At 53.1% G+C, this 13130-nt stretch overlaps 1 protein-coding gene across 1 annotated transcript in view; it reads right to left on the reverse strand.

Annotated features, from left to right (window-relative positions):
- The window catches only part of STK24 (serine/threonine kinase 24), a 99993-nt gene that overhangs the window by 53001 nt on the left and 33862 nt on the right, over window positions 1-13130 (reverse strand). Inside the window, exon 2 of the mRNA XM_079136890.1 lies at window positions 1173-1403. Coding sequence (XP_078993016.1) covers window positions 1173-1403 — 231 coding nt within the window. The remainder of the gene's footprint in view (window positions 1-1172; window positions 1404-13130) is intronic.

Below are 13130 nucleotides of genomic sequence, written 5' to 3' on the forward strand. Positions count from 1 at the left end.
TACCCCAGCCCTGCAACAGGGAGTATTTTCCATTTTACAAATCAGGAAGCAAGAAGCTTTAAAAAAAAATCACTCAAGGCCACACACCAAAGTAAATGATGGCAAGATTTGAGTCTGTTGACATCTGACTCTAAAACTCAATTTCCAATCCAAAACGCTGCATTTGAGCTAGCCATGCCATATTGCTATCATTTACACAGGGAAAACAGTATTGCCTCTCAATGTTGATTTCCTTTAAATATTCATTCTAGTAAATCAATGGTTCTCAGAATTTCCAACCTTCAACTAATCCCTTCTTATTCACATTTCCACAAAAATCAAACCCTGCACTATCCCTTTTTACATCAGAGCAGGTTTATTAAGCAGATAAACTCAGGAAGAGACCCAATCTTAACTATCCAGGTTTAAAGCTGCTTTCCTTAAGTCATTTCTACTCTACAATGATTTGGTTTCCATGAGAATTATTTCAGAGTTCTTCATCAATTCTTAAGACTTCCAAAACCTCAGTTTAAAAGATACTACATCTGTAGCTCAGTGAAATGAGCACATGTCTAGTAACCCAAAACACAAGGAACAATCTTAGAACTTCTCAGAGGAGAAGATGACCCTGAGACATCTAACAGGGTGAACTGGTTCCATCAAGATCAGAAAACCATTTTAATACGATTCTAAGTACAGGATAAAGGCCAAGTAAAGTCTGTAGTGTTCTGTTGTTGGAACTTATAGTCTAGCATTCTGAAAAGTCTAGGCAAACTAATCAACATTATCAATTCTCAGCAAGTCTTTAAAAACAGCATTAAATTAAACTACAGTTATGATTGAAAACATCAGGAGATTAATATTCTTAGGCTGGCATGAGTTTTTATTACTACTCGTAAATCATCCTAAAATTAGGTGATTAACAGTTACTGTGATACTAAGACACAGTTCTGATGCCAAGGTACCACCCTTTCTTGCTTCAAAGAGAATGTCAACATCAAACACTTCTGCCAAAAATAAATTTCTATCGGCGACATTTAAGATGATAAGACCATCGAAGTCAGCTTCCTCTGATTGCAAAGGTCACATCCTCCCTCCTCCCTGAGCAAGCCTCCTGTGCTACGGGAGTCCTTCCTGTCCGCCGCTCAGCCCAGTGCTGCAAGATGGAAGATGGCGCTATTTTTAAGCCTTACCTTCAAGTAGGATCCATAATATTTGGTTACATATGGACTGTCACACTGACTCAGCACTGTGATTTCTTGTTGAATGTCCTCTATCTCATCTTCAGCTTCTTCCAGATCAATGATTTTTATGGCAACCACTTTCTGAGTCCGATTGTCAATGCCTTTGAACACCTCGCCAAAAGAGCCCTTTCCAATTTTCTCCAGCTTTGTAAAAAGCTCTTCTGGGTCTGCTTTCAGGTTCTGCAGGAGAAAAGAGAAAGACGGGAACGCTTAATACTTCACAGTGCCATGACCGCTTCTCAGTTTTATTTATAATACTGCAGTCCACAGACCTGGAAGGACTCATCTATTTCCTGTGTCAAGGATCAGACTGTTGTGACCGCAGTTCTTCAGGGTCAGGACCTAAGATTCCTGGGTCTCACCTACATATTTATATTAGACTATTAAATGTGGTAAATGTGCAATAAGAGCAATTACCCAATTAAAGAAGAAAAGTGGAAGTGAAAGTCTAAGTGCTTCCGTGAGCATGCTAGAATATGAGTTATTGAAACCCCCTCCTGGGGTTCACAGCACTTGCCTACAGGCATAAGGTTCTGGGTTCAATCCCCAGCAACCCAGTCTTGTCTAAACAAAGTTTCCACCCCATCCCCTAGACTCCCTAAATTCAGATGTGTATTTACTAAAACACAGGTTAACTATCTCTATCACACAAGGACAGGGGGTCGACAGTGCACCTAACTAACAATCTGGTGCAGAGCCAGGGTCCAGTCCTCTGCACCTTTGTGACCACTGCTGCCCCCACCCAACAGCAACAGTCCAACAGGACCCAGAAAACAAGAAGCAGCCTGCGTGGTTTTGTCCCACAAGTGCAGTGCCCTTGAAATGACTCCTAAAAGTTCTTCACCACCTTGAATGGTGGCAAATGCACAGAGTTCACACCCAAGGAGTCAGCCTGTCAGGGCGACGGCACCCACCCTAGAAGTGCCCCTGTGCAGAGACGTGTGAACAGCTGAGTTCTCAACGTGGGCAGTTAAGTGACCTGTCATCCCCAGAGCATGTCTAGAAGTGACACGAGGGGCCATCTGTCACAAAACTGGGGGTGACGCTAACCTTTAGCAGCAGAGCCAGGGTGCTGCACAACTGCCCAGTCCCAAACGCCAGTGGCACCTAGTGACAAGCGCCAGCCTGGAACCCCACAGGGCATCAAAGGGCCCGGAGCCAACAGCCCTACAGACACGGCCCCCTCAGAACCCTGCACCGGGAGGAAGAGGACGCGGGGCCAACCCTCAAAGGTCCATGGAGCCTTCAGAGACACTGAAATAGGATGGATGGGGAGGGAACGAGAGGCGAGGAGGGGGGCTGGAAAGGACGTTTTCAGAAAGGGAACAAGAGAAGCGGGAAGCAGAGCGAGAGGCTGGGGGAGGAGGCGAACACCAGCAGTGCCCAAGCAGGTCACAGCACAGGACGCGGCGGTGACAGCCAGCCACCCGCCAGGGAGGAAGCACTCAGAGATCCAAGTGAGCACTGCACAGGGAGCCACGGGCCCGGCGCCTGACCTGAGGCGGAGCCCTGCCGTGCCCTAGGACGCCCCACAGAGCCACACACGGCGGCGAGGCAGAGCCGAGGGTCATAGGAGGCCTCCTCACAGAGGGGCAGAGCCGGCCCCACAGAGACTGTGCACCCCACAATGAGAGAGCTCACAAACCCCCTGGCCAGGACGGAGGACACATGAGAGGCCGTGCCACTTAAAATTGGAAGGTCATGTCCTGTGGAGCCACAGCCTAACACACTGCCAGGACCACAAGGCCAGAGCTCAGGGTGAGCTGAGCACATAGCCATGGGTGGACACGAAGCTGCCGCTCCCCTTGGCTTCTGCCAAAGCACCACGCAAGGCCGGCGGTTCACAGCAGAGCTCCGAGGTGCTTTCTGAGCACCTGCTGTTTCCACGGTGGAACCACGTCTCCAACACCTGTTAGAACCTGACACGCGGCGTCTGAACTTGCACCCCAGGCTTCGCCCGCGTCTGCCAGACGGTCTGTGACCAGCAGCCGGAGCCCAGGACCATCCCTTTGCTGGAGTGGGGATTACTTCTGAAGCTAGTGGGCAGCCCTAAAATATCCTGTCATTTTCAAACTTGTCAGGTTTGCCGGGTGAGCACCCCTCAAAGTCACTTTTAGGAACTGGGAATGTCTCCAAAAAAGGCCAGAGGATGCCACACATCCTCCTCCCCTGCACGCTGCCTCGAGCCCGGCCTCCACCCCTCCTGCACGGCCCAGTAGCTAGGATGGGGCAACCCCTCTTCAAGTACAATGGAACGGGCGCATGGCGCTGTCCACTCCCAGCGGCGACACCACCCCTTACCTCCTTCCCCCGGGGATGAGGTGGGGTGGCCCTCCTTTTCTTCAAGGCCGACCCTAACAGCTGGCTTCTGGGTTCCATCCTTCTCTGCTCCGGGTTCTGCTTCAACAGCCCTCTTGCTTCCAGCCCTCTCTACTGGCTCCCTGCCCGGGGCAGCGTGCTCAGCTTTCTCCCATTTCCAACAAACAACAGCGCCGTGCGGCCTCCGGCCTCCGCCTTCACACTGGTCCTCCTCTGAAGGTCCCCACAGGCACCTATATCCGCCCCCACCCACCGCAGCCTGGCTCAGCTGCCTCTGGTCACCAGTGACACAGTGCCCTCACTTGAGCGCCATCAACCACTCCTCCTCCTCCTCGTCCGTGTAACTTTCCAGTTCCTTGGCATCTAGAACCCTGCTCTCAGCTCTTCTTCCCACCCTCCCACCCCACCTCCTGGTTCCAGAAGATCTTTACATACGAACCCGTCTGGGCCAGCCTTTAGCTCAGGACAAACCCCAGGCTCCATCCCAGCCTCCCGCTCCTGCTCCGCTCCTTCTCTGGGAGCACGCCAGACAGGGCAGGATCAGCACTTCCAAACCTGGCTGATCAAAATCGCCTGGGATGTCTACCATTCAGAGTCGTGGGTGGGGGCTGCGCAAAATCCGCGTTTGGAGCACTAGCAGACCCAGGAACAGCCACCTCGGGCAGCACCGTGCTGACGTCCTGTGCAGGACAAGCCTCTCCTCCTGTCCAGACATCTCAAGCCCAGCACTTACCACGGGAATCTGTCACCCGCCCTGCTCAACTGGACCACCCTCCCGTGTCCCTCCTTTACTAGAGGGTGCTGGGGGTGCCTGGGAACCAGGATGGAGGACCCTGAAGGATAAGACTGTTGTGAAACGGGGATTCTGTGCACACGTCCAGACACACACAGGACCCGGGCCAGACACGCAAAGAATATTCTAACTCAGAGATGGGGGCCTGAAGGGGGCAGCTGGGGAGCAACACCCTGCTGACGAGGGTGGACAGAGCTGGTAAGGGCCCGAGGCTCTAAGCCGGAAGCAGCGAGCCATCACGTTCATCCCCAGGAGCAGGAACTCACTTCGCAGTATCAGAGTCGTGCAGGCTGAATTTCCGATTTAGTCTGATGTGGAATCCAAGACTTAGAGTTCCCAGGTGACACTGCTGCTGTGGCCTGGGACCACCCACGCAGGACAAACACTCAGAACTGGGGGAAGCAGGAAGGCCTGAAGAGGGGCTGCCACAGCTTGCTCAGGTTGGCTTCTCCGCTGCCGCCCACCCCACACCAAGCAAAACCACGGGGGAAGCAAGGGGAAGGGGAGAGGGAGGAAGGGAACCCCCAGTGGCTGAAGAGGGCAGGGCAGGACACTACTTCTGGTGAATCCCGCCTGCCTGTCAGGTGACTCTGGCACACAACCCAATCACTGGTCACTTCCTGGACCCCAGCTGAGACCCTAGCTCCTGCATGAGGTCCTCCTAGGCCATCCAGCTCAATCAGGCTACCAGCTGATGACAGAGCGCCCAGCACTGCACAGCAACCCACAGACTCAGGAGAAATAAGAAGTTACCGGATTTGGGTTGATCTGTTACTCAACCAGAGACAGCTGACACAGAAGGGATGCCTGAAGCCAGGTGTGGCCAGCCCTGCCAGTCTGCCCTCCACTCCAGAACCATGGGGCCACTTCCTGCACAGGCCTCTGGCTCCTGCCCTCTTTGCAGACCCTCTTTCCTCTTGCTAGTGACTGCTGAGTCTCAGTTCACAGCTCCAGAATGGAGAGAAGTCACAGCAGGGAGCTGGCCAGCCCCCAACCCCAGCCCTGACAGTCGTCCCTGTGTAGGAGGGAGGAGGACATGGCAGGAGAGGGGCACAGCTTGCATGCATGAAAGGCATGGATCGTCAGAACCAGGAGGCAAACAGCAAACTGCTACCCTAATGGCGTTAATAGGTAACCATCCCTGTGGTCAGTCACCCCATGCAACTGTGATGCTCCCACCAGGTCAGAGTCTATTTTCCCACCCCAGAATCTGGGCTGGCCTTGTGATTTTCTGTGACACTGTACTGTTTCCAAGGGGAAGCCTGAAGAGGCCTCTCGAACACCCACATGCAGAGAGGCCTGTCCCTGTCCAATGCAGAGACACCCAGCCACTTGCTGCTACAGAGCCAGACCCAGAATAAGAACCCCAAAGAGGATAAGAACCCCAAGGAATGTTGAGAAATGCTAACTCTCTATTGGCTTTGGTCACCAAGTTTTGGGGGTAGTCTGCGACCCAACAGTAGGAAGAGAGAACGCAGCAGAAAACACCAGGAAGAAAAGAGCCCTGGGGGCAGGTGTTCTGCACTCTGGAGACGAGGGTCTGACTGCAGCAAATGACCTGGTTCCTTCTGCTGGGTCTCAGGCAGCTTAGGAAGCAGTGTTTCCACCACTCTCGCTTTCTTCCCGGTGACAGCCATGAGCCTGCCACCTACACACAGGGCCCAGGCACTCACACCTGCTCAGGTGTGTTGCTGCAAACCGCGCTGAAACCACCTTGGCAGGGAGGGCGCCAACCACTAAGAACAGGACGGTGGGCGGCCCTGTGGGCCGGCAATCCTCGCACATGCTCAGCCCCTGTGCTGCCGCCCAGCGCCAGAAGAAAGCAGAAGAAAGGCCAGGACAGAGAGGACCACTTCCAAAAGGGAACCTCAGGATCCTGCTGCGGGAAGTTGTCCTCTGGGGAATGCAGGTCTCCTTGGCAGAAAAGATGCCACCCGCCAGCCACCCTGGGAACTCTCTGAGCGCAGGTCACAGCTTCAGATGAGGTGGGCCTGCCCGCCTGCTACCCACACATGGAACACCCCCCAAGAGCCTGCGTCTTGAGAACAGATTAAGACGATATTGAGGCAGTGGGCTCCTGACCAAGGATGAATTCAGCCCGATCTTTATCCCTGTCAAGAACTTTTCTGTCTCCCAAGGGCTCCATCTTGCTTGCCCTTCTGCCCCATCGTGGGGTAGCGTGCCGGGCCCTCACAGATGCCAAAGCCAAGCTCTTGAATGTCCCAGGATCCAGAAATGGAGAATGTCTGTGGTGTTCCATTACAGCAGAGAAAAAACAATGACAATACTCAAGATTTCTCTAATCACAAAACCTTTACCACCTTTTAAGAACAGCCCAACTTCCCACTTGGGGGGAGTTTCAGGCTGAGGGGAAACTATGGAAATGTGCTGCCTTTCCTACTCTGGTGGCTTTATTTTCTTACCTCTTTCCTCATCCTTTTCATTGTGACAAAACCAGCCATCTGTCTCTTCATTTCAGTCAGCTAAATTCTCCACCTTCCTCATATTCAAATCTTCTCTTGTTTATCTTTAATTAAAAGATTTAGGAAAAGCAAGGCACTTACCACACTTAACTATGTTAAGGTCAGGACCTTTAATAACTGACCAGAGTAAAGAGAAGAGGCGTCCCCAGATCAAAAGGTCCAGGCACAGAACTGGGCTCTGAGAAGGCTCCTCAGCCTTTCCCCAGGTCGTCTATGGAGACACACACCTGGCCAACCATCTTGAGCAGGTGAAAAGGCAGGCCCAAGGGCCCAGGAGTCAGCCACCCACAAGCTCCTCGCTACGTACAAAGGTGCAGCACTCTTTCAAGTGGCCAGCTACCCAAAGCCTGAGATCTCCTGGCTGCCCACCGAGATGGAAAATCAACAGCACAAGTACTGGCACCACTCCACAGCAGGGTGAGGGCATGTCACCAGCACCAGAGCAAGGCCCTCGGCCCGAGCACAGAGCCACCTGACACTGGAGAGGGCGGCTGTGAGCTCTCAAACAAGGCCTGCCACTACAAGGCTTTTCCCTAAGGGGAAAGCCCCTCTAAATTCAGCTCAGATGCTAAGAAATTGGACTTGAAGAAAAACCTTAAGTGGTCAAATTCTCATGTAAAATGCATGCTGCCTGTAAATACGCCTCCTTTCATCTTGAATCTGCTTTTGCACACACAGGAGCCCTCTAAGTTTTCAGTTGCTCTGAATGGCTGACCGTTCACGGTGAAGCGACAAGCCTCCATCTAGACAAAATGGTAATGAACTCTACAAGGATGTTGATGAAAACTACCCAACAATTTCTATGGCCTGCTTCTCAGGGACTTAAGTGACTGCCTCTTCTTTAATTCGTGAATCTGAATACACGCAGCAATGACAAGATGGAGCAGTGCTCCCAGAAGGATCAGGAACAAGGGCCTCGCGTCCTTGGCAAACGTGGAATGAAAACGAGCCCCTCAGCAGTGGTCCCCCAAGCCTGGTACTGCCGTCATTGTTATGCGGTCCAGAGGCAGATCAGCCAATTCCAGGACACAATCCATCCTCGCCACCACGACTTCCAACCACCCCACACTAGCAAAAGCACACCAGTGGCTTAAAACACAACAGAATTAAAGCAACCCACTTAAGCAACAGTAGACAGGTTAAACTCTAATATGCATGTACAACGGAATGCTGGCTTGCAGCCTTTAAAGAGTCTTTATAAAGACATGGACCCAAGTGAGACGCCTCCTGGCTAGGTTCAAACCCATCCTCCACCCTCTGCCTGCTGTGACCAGGGGCAAGATACTCGGTGTCTGTCTCTTCTGCTCAGCTTTCTCATCCATAAAACACGGTAGACAGAAGCACTTCCTCTTAGCTTGATCATGAGGATTCAATGAGATAGTTCATGGAAAGTTCTTGGCCCAGAGCCTGGAGAACAAGTAAGCACTCAGCAAATTCCCTACCATTACGCTGGCTGTGCAGTATTTGAATCGCAGGGGGAAATGCCTGTGGCATATTAAGCTTTCAGAGAAAAGTCGGGTACACACACAAAACCATGTACAGACTGACAAAGGGCAAAGCATCTGCTCATAGAAAGAAGCCTGGGAGAAAACAAAAATTGTAAAGAAAATAATAAAATCCTGGCCTATTGGAAAACCTTTTTAGCCCCATTTGTATTGTCCACCCTCGTCCTTCTCATCATTTCATTACTGGTCCCCAACCCGGTGAAGTTTCCCAGTTTACCACTCTCAGCAACTCCAACCAAAGTCTCTCTCCCCTACTCCAGCCAAAAAGCCCACAGGTGCCAGGCATGGTGGCACATGCCTGTAATCCCAGCAACTCAGAAGGCTGAGGCAGGAGGACCCTAATTTAAAGGCCAGCCTCAGCAACTTAGTCAGACTCTGTATTCAAATAAAACATAAAATGGACATTAAAAAAAAAAAAAAAAGCCCAAGAGAGGGATGATAGTGGCGGTCAAGTTCAAGCCTTGCTAGAAAGAGTGGCGAGGCGGCAGGGCTGCGCGGGCGGCGCGGAGACCGTGCTGGGAGAGGGACTCCGCAGGACGAGCAGGGCAGGCGGCCGCATCCTCCGAGCAGAGCCTCCCCCCTAGACCGGGTCCACGCATGTCCCTGACCCTTCAGGGCGGGCACGGGCCCCACGGCGACCCTAGCGGGGAGCCTCTCCTAAGAAGAGCCGTCGTGAGGCAGAGGCGGCCTTGACGAAGCGGCCGCTCAGAAAGGCTGCGCCGGCTTTCCGGACACACGTGCAGGCCACACCCACCACCACGGAGCGGCGGGGTTCAGAGGCTCGCTACCAAGGGTCCTCCGAGAAAGGCAGGGCAGTCCACCTCGGGCAGCAGGCCCCGTTCCCGCGGCAGGTGAGGCCGGGGGCGAGGCCCGAGGCGAGGGCGCGCTGGGCGTGGGGCAGCCAGGGCTCCAACCGCAGCTCGGAATGGCTCCCGAGTGCCCTCGGGCCAGGCTGTGCCTGCATCCTCGGCCACCGCACCCTGAGCACAGGGCCAGCCGGGCAGACTGCAGACGCCGGGCGACCGTTCCACCTCGGAGAGAGGCCGCCGCGGGGCTTTTCTACTCCTGGTGGGTAGGGACACCCGCTGGGTAGGAGCCAAAAGCCATGCTTGGAATCTGAACCCGAATCTCTCCCCAGACCCCTGACCGGTGGCGGGGTCCTCCGCGGTGCTGGCCGCTGCACCCGTGGACGCCCAGGCCCTGCTGCCCCGCCAGGCTGCTGGGCGGGTGAGCGGCTTAAATGCACTTCCATCGACCGAGGGCTGACGGGGACCTGGCGCAGCACGTCCACCCGCAGGCCCAGGAACCTCAACACCCGAGAAGACGGCGCCCGGTGCGCTCGCCGACTGGCAGGGCGAAGCCGGTCCGCTCGAGGCCCACCCGCGGGAAGCAAGGCCAGCCTGTGGAGCAGGCGTCACGGTCCGCCGGCCTCAGGACCTGAAGTGCGCGGTGTCCTCTGCCCTCCAAGAGAAACAGGCACAGACGCGCTCTGTCCCCTGGAGCCCGGGCCTCCACGGCGCCTCCTGCACCTCAGGATCTCTTGAGAACTCATGTCAACCGTCATGTTTGAGATGTTTAAACCTGAAGGGCTGTCACTGTTCCTCCGACCACGTCTGGCGAAGAAAACCAGCGGCCCGGCTTCCCAAATTCCTGCAGCCAAAGCACCCTGGACCACTCGGGAGGGAAGCTCAGCTTTTCTCCTTTTTTATCCATAAAAAGGAAGTCTGCCTGAGCTGGTGTGTTTTAACAGCTGGCCCTGTCACCTCAGACCCTGCAGCAGCAGCAGCAGAAGGAAAGCCACTGTCATTTCTGAGTGCTCTCAGGACAAGGCGTTTTCTTCGGTTTTTACCAGTCATGTGACTTGTCCAGCACAAAGCCGTTCTGGAACTACCGCCTGGGGACTCCAAGCTTGAGCTGCTGATCAGTCTTCCAAGCTCTGACAGCAAGAAAAAGAGCACACAGAAGTGAGCCAGAGCCTGCACTGCCCCTGCTGGGACGCGCAGCTGCACCACCCTGGGCGAGACCTGGCGGCTGGGCATCCACTGCCCAGGCTCCACAGGGAGCAGAACAGCCTTGGTAAGAAGGGAAAGCAGGCCACCGAAAACACAAGGCAGGCAGTGTAGCCGCACGACCACTCCTCAGGTCTGGAGTGGACTTCCAGCGAGCTACTGGGAGAACAAGTGAGCTCATCCTTCTGGCAGCATGCCATGCCACGCCACACCATGATGTTTCTGGAAATCACTAACGCTGGCCAAAGCACACACTGACTGAGAACGTGGAACGTACCCACAGTGCAGCATGGCCCCAGAGAGAGATTAAAAACCTGTAGATTTCAGGTCCGGCTGAACTTGTGCCAATTCCCTATTTTGTAATACATATTATTCTTCCCATAAGTAAGAGATCTTCGAGCTAATTGCAAGCAAATAAAATACCCTGAAAGTCCATCTCATCAGATTAATCAGACCATTAAATTTCAAGAGGCATTCTGTACTCAAAGTAGCACTGGGCAATTCGTCTGAGTCAAGCCTATCACCCGTAAAGGTCGCTCATCCTAACAACTTTAAGGATCTCTTGCTATCAGGGTCTTGTAGATAACCACAGCCATCTGAAAATGAAACTGTTCTTTTTATAAACTATCTGAACATACAGGAATATATACATAAGGCCCACATAAAGCTTATAAGGTAAGGCAAAAAAACTAAATAAAAGCCGAATGTCTGTTTACAGAAAGTTTTCCAGGCAAAAATCCTGCCCCCAGGGCTGCGCAAGGGAGCTTTTAAACACTCCAAGGTTCCAGCCTGGAACAAGTGAAGCACAATCTCTGGGGAGGAGACCCCAACATCTGTCTTAGCTATGGCTCCCCAGAAGATCCAGCATGCGGCCTCAAGGACGAGAGCCAGCCAGTGAGGTGGCCCAGGAGGCAGCCCCCACCTCCCCTGGAAGTTCCAATGCCAGTGATGACAGCTGGAAACTTCCTCCTGGGCTCCTGCTCCCCCAGGAAGGACGGCATGGTGAAGGCCTCCAGCTCACCTTGCGCCTTTTCCCTCTCCTCCAGCTGCACCCGCCCACACGTATGCAGCCTCACCTCTGACCTCAAAGAGGATGAGGATGAACTGGTGGCTCCTTCAGCATCTCCAAAGTACAAACCTTATTTACCAAATAAATATCTGTAGTAAATGGGTCCAAGAAGCTCAGGAATTGACAAATTTTTCCAGTCTTCAAATACTCTCTCAAGAAAACCTCTCTTTGCTAATGCGGCCTGGGCGGAATCAAACAGAAGGAAAGCACTGTCCTTTCTGAGTGCTCTCAGGACAAGGCATTTCCTTCATTTTACCACAGTCAGGTAACTTGTCCATGACAAAATGCCACTTTTTACAAATAAAAAATAAAAACAAGAAAAGAAAGAAATGCCATTTTTTAAAATATGAACTGCAGGTTTGTACAGAAATATGCTTCCCTTCAAGTCACAATGAATTTAACCGGTCACTCCAAGGTAGGAGCCTCCGGTCCACCAACGGGGAGCATCCTTTCCTTGTGGCAGCAGTGGGTTGACCTCCCCAGCTCTCTGAAGAGTGTCACGGTGGCCCCCAATCTGCTATAGTGAACACATTTCCCCCAGAGTGCACACAATACTCCAACCTCACATGATCACTGAATAAATGTTCTACGGTGTAAACAGAAAAGGAAAGAAAAAAATTGGGGCCAAGAGCTGTTAAGCACTATGAATTGTCACGGGCAGGCCTCCGCATCCAAACGCCAGACCTCCTAAAACCCGGATCCTGAACTTAGGGGCGCTGGTGCCAGCACCTACTATCTTTAAGTGGTAGAAACTGGTCTCACTAACAACAAATAATATGCAAATTCAATCTTTAAAAAACAGTAAAGATGAGGACAAAGACTCATCACATGGGTAATGTGCTGTCCTGGGCCCAGCATGTGACACATTCCCACCATCTGCTTGGCTGGGGCTGTGGTCCCAAGCTCTGAGCGTGCAAGCACACATTTGCTTGGGGTTGCCCTCCTCTGCAGGAGGACCAAGACAGCCTGCCTGTGCCAAAGGCTCCCAGACGCTCTGGTAGGGCATCTCGCCTGCACCCCGCCTGACCACCTGACCCTGCCACGAGGGTCATCACACTTTAGGATGGCCAGAGGGAGCTGAGGCTCTGGACGGGGAAGCCCAGAGTGGAGGCCCAGAGTTCCAGTTCCTCAGTTCCGACTTGCCCCTGGTCACAAGGCTTGGAGTGATTTCCAGCCCAGGACTCTGCCACCCCAAAGCCCCCAGAGGAACCTCTGCCACTTCCCGGCTCTCCCAGTGGTTGCCAGCGTCCTTTCCTTCAACAGAGGCCCCCGGAAGGCGGAAGAGGGCCTGGGGTAGTGCACAACATGAGGCAGTTCTGTTAGGGAAGCACTCGATGAAAAAACGTAATCCCTTCCAAATAAATTACATGGCTCATCAGGAAATTAATCCTTGCACCTCTTTTATTAAAACCAAACTGCAAGGAACAAAGGGCCGTGGAAAACATCCTGACCATACCCAGGTGCGGAGGAGCAGCAACACCGTCCCACCTCCAAGGCTGCCCCCTCCTGGTGAAGGCAGCACACCTGGCCAAGCTCACCCTTGGCCGTCACGCCAGAACCCCAGCGCCGGCAGAAGCACGGGAACCGAGGCCATGCCTCACAGGCAAACCTGCCTTCCCATATGCATCTCTTTTGAAAGCACTTTTTAAACTTTATTTTATTTATTTACTTATATGTGGTGCCAGGGACTGAACCCAGCCACATGTGTGCTAGGTAAGTGCTCTGCCAC

Source organism: Sciurus vulgaris (genome assembly GCF_902686455.1).
Source record: "Sciurus vulgaris genome assembly, chromosome: 4".
Lineage (NCBI taxonomy): Eukaryota > Metazoa > Chordata > Mammalia > Rodentia > Sciuridae > Sciurus > Sciurus vulgaris.